Below are 15,282 nucleotides of genomic sequence, written 5' to 3'. Positions count from 1 at the left end.
TCTTGGTATCCCCTTGAAGAGAAATGTATTGCGAAAAACAATTCATATAATAGTTATTTATCATATTTTCGTAATATTGTGAATGCTAGAAAGGATATTAAAATTATTTCAACAATTTTGGTCATGTGATCAAAATTTGAATTTTCCTTCTACTATTGCCCCCTCTGGGGGCGAAGTAGGTGGAAATTTAAATTTTTGTCACTTGACCTTAATATTGGTGAAATAATTTTGAATGACCTTTCTTGTATAAGCAATATTAATAAAATACGATACTTGGTTTTGTCTCATTCTCTATCTTTTTCTTAAATTCAAAAAAGTCTATCAAAAAATTTACATCATCTAAGGGTGAACAATAAATATCTCTGTCTATTTTGATGACGGGTAATAAAAATCTGAAAATTGAAATGACGCAAATGACGCAAATTCTGACGCAATTCTGAACGCAATTCTCACGTTTATCTAAAAATGCAACATATAATAATAGCTATTAAAACAATTTTCAAGCATAACTTTTATCTTATTAGGATAACAATTAAAAAAGAAAAATATTTTTACCATATGAAATTCGTGATCAAACACCTAATTGAAAAAAATGCAAGACATAGCTTTTATTTTAAGAAAGACTATAGGGCAACGGACGCCCCCAAGAAGCCTCTAGGTGTTCTTAAGGTGGGAGGGGGATAAGTCAACCGCCCTTCTACTTTTTAACGGAGTTTTAATAAGAAATATTCAGAAAAAAATTTGGGGGTGTGATTTTAAATTAGGAGGGTAGAGATACGCTCTCTCAAAATAGTTAAAAACCTTCCCTGTACCTAAAAAAAGCTTAATTGCAAAGGAAAACCAAACAGATGTCATTTTTTAACAATTTTATAAAAAAAACATTGGCGCACTTGTATAAACACCTTATCGCTATCAAGTTTTGGAATATATAATCCAGAAAAATCCAGTTCAAAGGGGAAAGCATAAAGAGATGGGGCGAATCGAACCGAAAATAGTTATGATGGACATCTTCCTTCATCGTCTATTTTTCTCTATATTTCTTCCCCCTCCCCCCTCCCTCACTTTTCTGTCTATTTCCTTCTCTCTCTCCTCCTCTTTTGTACGTTCATTTATACAATAGAGATAACCTAGAGACAGCACAAGGGAATTTTGTTTACATTATGTATCAGCTATAAATTGTTGAATATCTTAGGTTAAAGTTTCCTTGGGTGAAATATTTGAAGAAAATATTTCTTCCATCATATAATGTGAAGCGTATGACACAACATATAATAAGTTAGTTATAAATAATTTAATTTCTTATAATAAAGTTATCTTTCTAAAATTTATATCATTGCAAAATTTAGTTGCAAATAATGTTGCCTATAGGGCTGTATTTCATATACAACAAAAAGTGAACAAAGGTTTCTTTTTAAGAAAAAAATGGGGTCAGATTGACCATCTATGTCTAATGTTTATACCCACATCAAATATTAAATTATAACAATGTACAGTAGAGTGGATCAATTTTGGACATTGAATTTGTAATCAACATCTACAGTTGTCATATAAGAAACCTAAATATAAAAAATTGATTTTGTCCTTGAGGGGAAATTGGGGGAAGGTGTTTCCATGCATCAAAAATTTTAGAAGTTTATTCTGGAGGTGCAACTTTTTTTCTTTCAAAGTATTGCTTTATGCATCTTTTTGAATTTGTCTTGTTGATTAATATAAGAATATCAAATTGGTTTTAAAAAATATTCATCCAAGCATGAAAAATCTTAAATTAAATGTAAAATCTCTTGGTTTTTAAATTTATTTATGGATTTTTCTTGCTAGGATCAATAGTTTTAAAAACAGATTTTTTATTCTTATTCTACTCTTCAAGACAAAATTGGGAAGGTGCATAAAGCTATACTTTGAAAGAAAAATAATTGCCCCCCCCCAAAAAAAAAAAAAAAAAAAAAATTCTCCCCACAAGTGTCTTTCTAAAAGTTTACATGCATCAGCGAGCCTCCCCATTATCCAAAATATTTTCTTTTCATTTTTTGGTCTCTTATATGATGTTCAGACAGAAAGTGTATGTAGCACATTTAAAATTAGAAAATCATTGAAAATCAAGCCATTCTAATGTACAGCATTTATTTATTCAATTCCACAGTACAAAAATATTCCTGTATTTAAATTTAACATATCATATAGGAAAAAATATTCTTGTATTTAAAATTAAAAATCATGTTGGAATTTTTTTTACAATTTTTAAATTTTTTAATAATGTACAGCAAATTATTTCCTTTTTATCTCATGTTTTGAAATTTATAAGATAGTTAGAATAAATTACAGAAATAATGAAAGTTTTAAAGAAGAGAGCGTCAGGGGGGGGGGTCGAGGGGGGTTTCCCCCCTCAGGAGAGGGGGGGTTGAGGGGGGTCTCCCCCCTCAGAAAAAGCTTGGGCTTAAATCTTCAACAAATAAAGAAAACAAAATTATTTTAAAAATTTCTTTTTTATGTTAGATATTATTATTTTTGTGACACTTGATTTTGAATGACAAAAAATGTTGAAATAAATATTACCCACTGTATGAAATGTTAAATTAGAAATCAATAATGATGTTGGAAAATTTATTCTCATTTTATACTCTGAAAAAAGGAATTGACAAAAACTAATAATTTTTATTCCAAACTTTTAAAACAGCATGCCTATTTCTTATTGGTTGACACTCGAATTAAAATAAAATAATGAATATTATTTCAAGACCAGAAATAAATTTGAAATAAATAATTTTCTTTCCCCTATATTTTTTATTCCAAAATGCCAAGAATTAATTTTGAAATAAAATAATTTTCTTTCCAATATTTTTATTCCTTTTTCTAATTGGACGTCATTTTGTGTCCAATGAAAGACTAGTGTTTAAATATTTTAAAGCTTATTACAGCATTTATTTTGAATATGATAATATCAACATTCTCACATTAAATGTGATAAAATCATTTAAACATTTATTAGAAATTGATTAACCAACTAACTCGAAAACAAAATCCTTATTATTTAATTCAAAGTACTCATTTCATAAGCAAGCTTTTAAAAGGCCATCTTTATGCTTAGTTTTAGGAAATTCCCACAGGGTTAAGGACACCCGAGTTTATGGCTCCAAATACAGGCTACTAACACATTTAAAACTGGAAAATAAAAAGGCAAGCGTTCGATCTTTGGTCCACTTGTCGTTTCTACACTTTCTAATTGGTTAAAAATTTCATTGAGAATTTTTAACCAATTAAAATATTTTCGTAAAAAAGTACTGAAAGCTTTTTAATAATCGTCCCTACCCCTAAGTGGTATCTAGTTCATTGATGCGCGCACTCTGGAACATAAAAAAGAAGAAGAAATTTTTGAAGTCCATAAAAAATACCATGATTGTTTAAAAGCAAGATATTTCTACTAAGGGTGTGTCTGTTAATCCTTCCGTCTTATGACGTAATGGATAGGTTTTTAATGTTAATTTAAAGATAAATCTTTTATATGAAGATTGTTTATCTGATCTAACACTGGAGATATATTTTAATTAGGATTTGTTATTTAAAATTATGATTCTTGGGATGATTGGACTGATAAAAGCATATACAATATAAAATGGTAATGATTGTGTAAATAGTCGTCTTGGCTTTTAGATGCATGTAAGTGAAATTTTATTTTGACATTAATAAAAAATCTAAAGGCTGGTTATTAGATCGTTCTGATACGCTTCAATAATGTATAATGTTGAGGATGGGTAGGTCTAATGAAATACAGTAGCATAATGAAACTTAACAATTCTAAGTAAAATCAAACTTTTATCTCATAACCGCAATAATCTACAAAATAAATTGAAGAACATAAATATGCCTTTTCTGCAGTAAAAGTTTAAAAATATGGATATGAATTGAAACATGTAATAAAAATCAGATTTTTAAAACTACAAAATTTTGGCTTAGGCTAGCAAGTGCATATTAAGCAACCAGTCCCCTTATCTTAATTATTCTACGAATTTGAATCATTGTAAAAACATAAATTTTCTTTAACGGTAGAATCGTCATGTAATTAATGGTTTTATTGACTATAATGTCTCTCTACATATAAAATAGTTGCAGAGCCAAACTGAAAGTAAAGTGTGTAGTAGGTACACAAACTTTTTCCTTTTGGTCCAGGAATAATTAAATGAAATAAAGATTTTAATTTTTAATGACTTTAAACCGTAAGGTAGAGCTTGCTTGCTTTTTTACAATAAGATGCTAAAAACGTATCTTATTCTGACCTATTTCTCCAGCTGACAAGTTCATAATCAATTACTACTCCATTCATTTTTTTATTTCAGATCCCTAACTTTGTAATCATGGACGGATGTAGCTAAATATTTTACTTTATAGTATTTTTTATCTAAACTGGACATTTCCGATTGACAAAAATAGGATGGTCTCGGATAAAATAATGCGTAATTTTTTTTGTAACAAGTGTTTTTATAAGACATGTGTGAATTTTTCGAGGTAAAGTTAGTAAAGTTTAGCAATGGTAGAAGGTTTGTTTGAAAAAAGTGTTTTATAGTTTAAAAGCTAAAAACACTATTGAAAATCTATAATTTTAAGGAAGTAAGTTAGAATAGAATAGTTTTTTGACTAAGGTAAAAGTTATAGAAAATCTGTAGTCTTAATGGAATAGGCGTTTTAGGGAAGCTTCATATATGTGTAAGTGTGGCTTTTGGCTATTTTTATTATTCCACTCTTAATCAAATTCCCTGATGCTATAAGAATATAGCTGCTACTTCTAAATTAATATGTCTACATAAAGTTTGTAATCGTCTTTAGAATTTTAACACTCCAAAAATATATATGTTGTTTCAAACATTAAAAAAAGGCATACCGACAAACAATCTCAAATTGTTAAGACTCTCGCTCAACTGAGATTTTCCTGCACGGTATGGCAGCAACAATTTAGCTAATATAATGATTTTAGTTTGAAAGCAATCAAATCAAAGCACGAGACAATTGAAACAAGTGAGCAAATTAGAGAATAAATGTTGAATGAATGGAAAATATAAAAAAAACTAGCGGTTGTGCCCCTAGCACCGAGTGGCTAGAAATATAGCTTAAAACCATCACGGAACTATGTGAAGCTTATCTTAAAATAGAGAACCCAATCAGTTTACTGGTTATTAAATTCTTAAGCCCCAGTGCAAGAGTGCAAAATGCAAATAAAATAATTTTCCTTAAACATTAAAAATAAAGATTTCTTTGTTATTATTTTTATCAATAAATATTAAAATTAGGTCAAACCAATATTCCTTACTTTACTTACATGACATTTTTGTTTAAACAAATCAGTAGATTACTAGATATTGAATAAAAGAATATATTTATTTGTATTTGTCAATCAAGAATAGGTCGGTAATGCAATTTTCGTGTAATTTGATTGGCTTATCATACTCAAAAAGGTTAGAAAAAATGCTGAAAGAGTTCTTTATTTTGTCTGAAAAAAAGTTTATTTTTAATTTTTAAAACTAAAGGGAACTAAAGTCATATTGATTGAACGAATTGTTTATTTCTAATTAAATATCACAGTATTATTGATGTGCTAATGTAATTAATTAAATAAGTCTATATTGTCAAAATAAGATAGATATTTTCTAAAATATTGAAAAAAAATTAAAATTATTTCTAACCCTGGAAAATAAAATATCCAATCTACTTTTTAATTGTATTGCAAAAGTACAACTTCAATGAAATATTTAGTTCAGAGTCCGAATTTGTACAGTAAATAGGTAATTTGGAAATATATTTTGTTGTTTTTTCTAGAGCTTTACAAATATTTAAAAAAAGGGTTTTTTTTCTAAAATGAACAAAACAAAGAGATTTTTAAAACAGAATGTTAATAATAACTCTTAGTGGCAGTTTTTTTATTGCATGTACTTCGTACATTCTTGGTCTACTGGGTGACTGTCATAAAATATTTGTATAAAGTACAGCTCCTCTAAATTTGAGAGTGTCACATGTGTGTACTTTACTTTTTTAAAAAGAATATGTGACGAGTGAATTCTTCTATATAAATATTTCATTTCCAGTATTTTATTTAGTAGAAAGTTTAAGTGATCTCATAAATATGGAAATGTTTTTTTATGTATTTTTTTCCAGCGAAATTGTTATAAGATTATACATAAAATAAATACAACGGGGACAAGTTAGCAACTACAACACGAAAGCATTAATAGTTATTTCTCGCATCGTATTATAAACAGCTTTCCGTGGATATAGAATGTACAATTATTAGATTAAAACCAGTTTTTTGTAGCCCCGAGGTGCCGAAGGCACGGGCTAAAAAACTTTACAATACGTCCGACTAGGGCTCGTGTGTGCCATTTTTTAAAAAGTTGATTGTAAGGTTTAGACATCCAGCTGAAGTTTAAAGTTATTATGACGATTTCACTGAGTCTTACACGTGGCTGCTTAGGAAACTTCAGATGTTACCTGGCTGTTCAAACAGGATGTTTCTTGTCGTGTTCAAATGGTCGTACCAATAGTGCCATTCTCCACCTGAAATTTACATGATTGTTAATTTTTCTTGCGACAAAAAAGCGTAGCTACTCTGTATATCTGTTATCTGGCGTTATTCTATTATATTTATCTAATACAAAAGTAATAAGATGTCCGTCTGTCTGTCTGGACCGATATTTTTGAGTAAAGTTTTTAAAAGGCCCAGGGAAGGTTTTTAGTTATTTTGCTATACCTTAAATCGTTGTCTGCTGTTAAAAATTAATATCTATATTTATCACGACCTTATCTTCATGCATAGTTCTTAAAGCGTGAATGAAAGTTTTAAGTTGTCCTACAATCTAACATATCATTCTTACTGAAAATTACATATACTATTTTTTCTTCAATGGGCAATATTTCCATTGTTGTGGAACATTAGATTAACTTTGGCATTGTTCTAATAAGTTTAGCTACAAGAGAGTTGTCGATTATTTTTTTTCCTACGCCCCCTAGCACAAGTATCTTACATTATTTTTGCCTATTTTACTAAAAGCTTCGCTATTATAAGATATAATCGTCCTTGCTTTATACTTTATTTAGTAATTATTTCTGATACAATTTTAACTCTAGAATTTAAGTTTAGAATAGTTTGATTATATAAAATTTATTTAGATGCAGTTTACTACAGCTTTAAACTATTTTTTGCACATTATGTAAACTTTAAAATCTATAATATATATTTACAATATGGTTAGCATGAACTGTAATTTTAAATATATAGACAGACATCCTCTTACTTTGTATATTAAAAAAAGAAACAATACTTTTAAGCAATCAGAAAATTATAATCATATACTGGAAGAGAATTTCACAAAATTTTGTGTTTTTTTGCAAGTATCGCCAATAAAGCATTAAAATAGTGAATTTAGTGAATAGCTTATTTTAATGATAATCAATTTTTGTTCTGAAACAATCTTAAACTGTAAATGAAAATAACAGTATTTATTACAATTGACAAATTATTGTGCACTGTATAGGAATATATACAGATGTAGAACAGACAGACATTTAATCCTGCAGCGTAGCTACTAAACACTTCTTACCTTGGAAACCAAGTTGGTTGCATATGACGTTGAGGTCGGCTTGCGTCCAGTTTCTTGAGTTAGTACATACTGATCTCCATCGGTCTTTTACCAGGATCTAAAATAAAATATAATTATAAAACATATTTCTAAAGATGCCAACCAATGATGGTTGCGTATATGTATAGAGAACAAAATTTGAGATGTTCAGCCTCTTATTCTTTTTCCTTATGGTTGCGTAGCAAATCTATAAATACAAAATTCTCCAGTTCTTTGTTCAATAACTACATTTGGAATTTTATCCAAATAAATGGATATATTTTTCTTTTTAACGTTCCCGTTGTCAATGTTGAATTTTATTTTATTTTTATCTGTATTTAATTCTTACAATTGTCTTTTGTGGCAGGTGTCTCACCTTAAGGATTGACTATTATTTAAAAAGAAACTTATATAAAAATAAACTGTAATTCTAACTAAAATATTAAATTCAGTAAGAAAGGTAAAGGATTTAAAGTTTTAAAGAACACGTTTTGCATTGGATTTTAACTAGTTTAGAACTATTGAAAAGTTTTAAAAAGAAACTTTCAAACTTTTAGAAATTAAACCTAAAGATTAGATGATATTAGTAGGTAAGAAAAAACTGCTGCAATTTAAGTTAAGAAAATACTTTTATCCTTAGACTTACATAAGAAAAAAATGCGGTTCAAGATTTTTGTCATCTCTTTTTTGTTGGTCACATTTTTAAAAATTAGTTTTTTATCAATTTTTTTAAGTAACTTTAACAAGTTGTTATTTCTTTAATTTATGTTCATTAAAATTTATTTTTTCTAACATAAACGCATAAATATAGAGATAAGTCAATGAGACATTAAATTGTGTCAACTCCCTTCATCCCCCTTGACAAGAGTGTACACCTCCTGATACACCCCTCTTAATCAGTCAACAGCGTGGGGTTAAAACACTAAGATTTAAAGGGCTGTGAAAAAAATTTCCACGACAATTTATCAATTAAAGAACGCTTTTATGACTTTCGATTATGTTGATTATGTAGGAGTTGGACAACTAGAGGAATGTGTTCACCCCCTGACAGAATCCTGTGCACCCCACTAAATTATTTTTCTTCCATTTTACTAGCTTACAAATTCATTCTAACTATTAACATTGTTTCATAATAATCAAATTAGGCTATGATTAACTATGTTTAACTGGATGGGAATGGAAATCTATCACCAATTAACCTATTCCTGTTTCCTGGGATACAGCCAGGGGCGTCCAAGCTTTTTATTTTGGGTGGGGTAAAATTTTTTGAAGGGGGTGGTTATTCGTTTGGGGGGGGGGGGGTAAAATGGCACGCGAAGCGCGCCGCAAATTTTTTTTACCCCCCCCAAATGTTTTACCCCGGGGGTAAAATTTGCTTGGGGGGGGTAATTACCCCCCTTGAAATCTGTTGGCAGGGGTAAATTTAGTTTACCCCCCCAAAATTTACCCCCGGGGTAAAATTTTTTGGGGGGGTAATTTAAATTTTATTAAATATATAGTATTAAAAATACCCCCTCCTAAATGGTTGGGGGTGCCTACGGCACCCCCAGGGTAGGGGTAAATTTTAAATGGGGGGGTAAAATGAAAAAAAAAATTTTGGGGGGGGGGTAATCGCCCCAATACCCCCCCCCCCCTTGGACGTCTATGGATACAGCCTCGCTGTAACAATGGATTTAGAATACACGTGGATATTATGACAGGGGAAAAAATGTCGTCGATTTAGGTTGCTAATTCCGCTGATATTTATTGGTCAGTTTGTTCATCCAATTAGAAGGGAGGGTGGAGAGTGGAAAATTTTTTTAACCAGCTACAAGTTTCACATTATTATAGAACATGAAAATCTGGTGTAAGATCCAAGTAATATTATATCCATTGCTGTGACGCAAACCAATTGTAATTTGAAGAAAAAAAATAAAAATGAAAACAAGCCAAATACAGACATATACAAAATATAGATTTATTAATAAAGAAAGAAAACATATTTTTGTGTAAAAATCCTTCTAATATAATATACAGTCCTATATAATATTGTTATATTCACGTACACAAAATGCGCGATATAAAATATATATATTTGATAATCAATTAGGATAATATAATTTCAGATTTAACGAAAATTATTAAGAAAAAAACGAAGTATGTTACTGTATGGAAGGACAATTATAAACTCTTTAACAACAGGCTTGCATAAGGGAGGTGTAAACTCCCTACACATTCTACACACTACACTAAAATCATTGAATATCATTCATAATAAATCTTCCTGCCTTTGTTAATTGAATATATTTTGATTTGAGTGAAAGTTATTAATATTTCCGGCTAGAGTGTCTACTTCCGTAAATACTCAAATTTTACCTATAATTAAATAACAATAAATTTTCTTCTTACACTAAGCAGAATAAATCGAGTAACCCCCCCCCCCCCCTTCTTATTTTAATTTTTGGAGAGAGAAAAATTAGTTCTAGACCCCGCGGTAAGTTCTATCTCTACATGTCCACAATAACCCCTACTTAACCTCACCTAACCTGAAACAAGCATCAAAATTTCTTTTAGTAGACCATTTTTAGATTTCTAACAAACAGTTTTAGAAATTCTAACATATTTTTTGCCTTTATCTGTTATCAATTATCATCTATCATAATTTTAGGTGGGTTAAATATTTGAAAGGAGTTAACACATTAACGATTTCACAACCAGGCTCCGTGGAGCAGGCATAAGGGGTTAGACTTAAAAGCAGCAGAGTCTGTAAATATATCTTTTTAAAAGTTTTCCCATTTACCTTTTTCATTGGTAAAAAGAATGGTGTAACTTTAATTAAATTTTGATTACGTAGCACTCACAAGCAGAGTCAAAACAATTTCACCTATAACTTTAATCTACAGATGGGGTAAGTTTTTGTTATATAATTAGATTTGTATATAAAATTGTCGTCTGGTGCTCTATCCTTTAGGATCACTGGTTTAAAGAATAAGGTTAAATAATTTAAGATAAGCCTTAAAAATCATTGTGAGTTAGTTGAATTTCTAAATCAAATCTAAAACACAGATAATCAAGAAAAAGTTAATTATTAGTGAATCATACTATATTATTCATATTGTCTGTCCGTCCGTACCATTGTAACTATCTCGGCTGCTATTTCAGATAGACATCTGCAATTTTGGGTGAACATCTTGTGTACTAATGAATATTCAATATATAACTTACTCAATTCGTCGGCATGTCAGACTTTAATGACATACTACTTTTTATACCAAAGATTTATCTATGATTTATCGCATAGTTTAATCTTTTATGAACATTTTCTTTAAACTCACTTCAGTTTTTCTATCCATATGTTTTGGATGCTTCGCTAATATTGGATGTTATGAACCTTGTTAATGTATGAAAAGCATACATATGAAATAACTAGCCTACAGCTCACGTTGTTCGCTGGTCTGTAATGCTCTTGAGAATATTAAATATCCTTACTGGATTAAGGGTTAAGACAGAAGACTTATTTTATGTTTGCTGACCAATGCATGTATACTCTAAGAATAATATTGTCTGTCGGTCTATCGGTAATGCTCTTAAATAATTTTCCCAGCTTTTATCGAAGATATTTTTTGTGTAAAGATTCACTATGCATCATTACTTTATATGTCTGTCTGTTGTGCACCCTTTTTGCTTTTATTTCCTTTGCCTTTTTTTTTAATTCAAGAGCTTCTAAAGTTATGGATGTTGTCACCCTTATTTACCTGCTAAAGGTTAGTAACAAAGTCAATTAATTTAAACTTTAAAAGTTTTATTCCTTACTTAGTCCGTTATTCTGTCTATAGTGCTCTGAAAATTTCCTTTCTGCTATTTAATATAGAAGATTTATTATTTTTGAGACCAATACACTTTTGTCCACCTATCCGTTGATCAATCAGTACTGCACATAAACACAATTTTATTTTCTGATATCAAAGACTACTAATATTTTGTGTGAACATTTGTATGACCACTACACTGATCATCGTTCGTCTGTCTGTTGGTTATGCCGCGTTTTCTTCTTTTTGCTTTTGTGTTTTTACTTTTACTATTAGGATTTTTGTTACTTATGGATATTATCATCCTTGTTGATGATTTTTAAACTCAGGGATCTTAGGAAATAATGTTTTATATTTATTTTACATCCCCCATGATGATAAACAGGGGTAAGCCTTCTGTTGATTTAAAAGTTTGAACACTTCTTGTTTAGAACTGACGAAACACTGATTAAGTTTTTTAGTCAAAGTGGTTACTAAACTTTGGTTAACAGTGTAATTTACGGTCATATGTTACCACCTTCTCTGAGGAAAAGAAATTTTGGAATTGAAATTATCCTTCTTACTCTATAATTCACTCTAAAATATTTGTTTTCTTAGCTGCTATAAAAATTAGATGGCTTAAATTTTTAATCAAGATTATAATAGACATTTGTTATTATAATTGCTTATTGCTTATTTATAATTCAAAATGTCCGCCCGTTCGTCTGTTGGCTAGGATTAGAGGAAAAAGTAATTTTCTCATTTGCTATTCAATGGCTGAAAATTGTGTTAATATTCCCTATATAGCTTGCCAGTATGGACCTTATCTATTGGTAAGTTCGTTCATCCAGTAAGAGGGAAGGAAATTGGGTAAAAGGGTTGTATAATGTTAATGATCTATTTCTTGTTAAAAGCCAAACTTTTCTACAGTGGGGGTTGGTCTGTCCATCCGTACGTCCCTAACAGGTAGTTCTGATAGCCCTATCACCATGTCGTTAGTATGTCCAAACAAAATAACTTTTATTTAAGCTATTAAATGACATATTTACTTAAATTTTTGCTGAAATCTAAATATCTTCTCTTTTAAGTGCAGTTACTCTATATTTCTTAATGTTCTTTAGTAGAATTGATTAATGTTTCTCTTTTACGGATTTTGTCATTCTTGTTAATGTTATTAATTATCAGAGATAATTACTCTTTTTAAATACTATCGCTCTTTGCCTTACAAATTTTATTCTCTTATTCTTCAATTAAATGTTCATTTTATTATCTCTTCAAATTCAGCTTGTAATAAAATTAGAATGCCTATGATTCATTATGTACTTCCCCCTCCCCCGTCTCTCTCTCTCTCTCTCTTTCTTTCTCTCACTCCCCCCCTCCCACCTCTCTCTCTCTCTCTCATTCCCCCTTTTCTCTCTCGGTCTCCCCCCTTTCTCTTTCTATCTCTCTCGCTCCTTCTCTTTTTCTCTCTCTTCATTTATACGTTACACATAATGATTCGACTTAAACATTTTACGTTAGAATATCTGTTTAATATATATTTAATCAGTAATTATTAGTTTTTTATTTACACCCAGTGTAACAATACATGATTTAACGTTTTGCTCCATTTTTTTATCATATTTTAAAGATTGAAATCCTAATATTCTTCATTTCAATTTATCGTCCTCAAAGGGTTGAAATGTTTAGTTTAACATCTGACCACATTACGGGAGTGTCGCATAAATCATTTCATTTTAAAACTAAGTTTTCTTAGATTTACTATATTATAAATTTAAGTTTTCTGTTTTATGAATAGAAATCAAATACTTCAATGTTATTTAAATAGCAACATGAATTAAAAAAACTGAATTTATGATGTTAAAAGTAGAATATTGGGTCTTAACGTTCTGGTCAATGAGAATTTAATAGGGATTATTGGAGCACTATGAGTTTTATACACTATACGTTTGGAAGATTCGAGCTCATTTATAGACGTTTATTTCCTATATAGATCTGTCATGGATCTTGATGCAATAAAGCAGGCCGTTTTGTACATGTTAAAAATTGGAAGATTTCATTAAATAAAAGTTATCGCAAATATACTTAGTAAATGACAACTTTCACACAGAATTCAATTCAGTGCTCCCCTCCTTATCCTGTTCTGTCCTATGTCACTCAAATAATAAAAAACAAGGATGAAAATGTCCATGGCATGTAATTAAAGACAAACACATAAAAAAAACTATTCATATTACTACAAGAAGATAAAGTAAATGTTAAAAAGACCAACATTTTTTATTTATATTTTGTTTTTAATATTTATCTCTATGTACTGTGTAACATTTTACTGTTTTTTTCATCGAAATAACATCTGCTTCTAAATTTCTATACTTTAGGCTCATAATAATTAAAACTCTTTAAAGCCTGATTTTCTTTTTAATCAACTATGTATTATAGAACACAACTTGCGTGGTAAAAAATGTTATAATAACGACTTCCTGTTTATTTAGAGTAAAATCATAAAATCCTATCTCACCCTTTGTGGAAAATATTCTGCCACTTCCTGGCCATAGAGGTGTGTGCAAGCTTTAATAAATTTTATATTTTCATCAATTTTAAGGGATCTAAAGTTTATTTCCGTATCGCTTCGAAACCGAATAATATCCTGTGGATTAGAACCAGTTCTCAGCCATACTGAAAAATTATGTCTAGCATCGTATTATATCCAGTTTTCCACGAATATAAAAATGTACAATCAAAAGATCAAAACCAGACCGTAACTTCGGCATCTCGGGGCTAAAAAATCTGGAGTTAATCTTATAATTGTACATTTTATATCTTTGGAAAGCTGTTTATAATACGATGCGAAAAATTAACTATTATCCTTCTATAATAGTTAAAAATTATAACGAATAATTGAACAAAATAGTTATAGTATAAAAGATTTTGATAAACTAAATTAACCCAGTTGTAGATTAAAATTGTCAATCTAAAAAGTTTGGACACTGCTAGTTAGTACAAACCAATCGGTCAATGAATGAGAAGATTTTAGTAACACTTTGTTTAAAAACTGTTAAATCTGATTTTTTAGATGAGGGGTGAACAAAATCAATTCATATTTTGGCTGACAAATTGTCATGCTAAAATTATGAATATCATCTTGAATACATATGTTCAAATGGTTTAATTATAGAGAAAAGTAAAGTTCCTTTATTACATTAATTTTTTACAAAATTTGTCTTTTCTAGCTTAAAGCAAGCTGTTTACTTTTTCGAAGAATAAAAGTACTGGTGCAGACGTTAGTTAGTACCAATCAAACAATCAGTATTTAATCAAGTTTTCTTTAGTTGCGAAACTACTCTATAATTCACTTTTTCTGTCCGTCCGTCAGTCCGTAACGCTATGGGGGAAACGTGATTATCTCGGCTTCTATTCAAGATAGACAGCTGAAATTTTCAGGGATTGGATATGTTAACATTCTGGATATTTCAATCAAATTTTATTGTGATTTACTTTTGGTTAAGGTTCTAGATCATTTCCTAGATTTCCAAGTTTCCGTGATTTTCTCAATTTCAATTTGTATTTATCGAAAAAACGTATTCAAACCTAATAAAAAGGCATATAAAAAAATTAATGTAATAATATGAGTAGCTGACGTATTTTTGTCAACAACAAACTATTCTTGTTAAATGTTTTTCTTGGGACTAGGAAAATCTAGGAAAAAATATACATTTCTGCCCATGACTACCACTTGTAAAAAATATTTTTTATACATATATAGATTAAGGTACACTGTACAAAAACTTATATTATATTCAGGGACGTCCAAGGGGGGGGGGGGTAAAGGGGTAATTACGCCCCCCCCCCCCCCCCCATAGAAAAAGTTTAGACGTCCTTGCCTCTATGAAATAAAAATTACCCCCCCAAAATTT

The 15,282-nt window shown here is 29.8% G+C and overlaps 1 protein-coding gene across 1 annotated transcript in view; it reads right to left on the bottom strand.

Annotated features, from left to right (window-relative positions):
• Window positions 1-15,282, bottom strand: part of bark (C-type lectin domain-containing protein bark beetle) — a 58,444-nt gene that overhangs the window by 30,360 nt on the left and 12,802 nt on the right. Inside the window, exons 4-5 of the mRNA XM_080171406.1 lie at window positions 7,584-7,680; window positions 6,475-6,540 (exon numbers count right to left, since the gene is read on the bottom strand). Of these exons, the coding sequence (XP_080027532.1) occupies window positions 6,475-6,540; window positions 7,584-7,680 (163 nt within the window). The remainder of the gene's footprint in view (window positions 1-6,474; window positions 6,541-7,583; window positions 7,681-15,282) is intronic.

The sequence above is a fragment of the Acartia tonsa genome, chromosome 1 (genome assembly GCF_053477335.1).
Source record: "Acartia tonsa isolate MP-2025a chromosome 1, ASM5347733v1, whole genome shotgun sequence".
In the NCBI taxonomy this organism is placed as follows: domain Eukaryota; kingdom Metazoa; phylum Arthropoda; class Copepoda; order Calanoida; family Acartiidae; genus Acartia; species Acartia tonsa.
The sequence above is the reverse complement of the archived record's forward strand: the minus strand, read 5'-3'. Positions and strand labels throughout refer to the sequence as shown.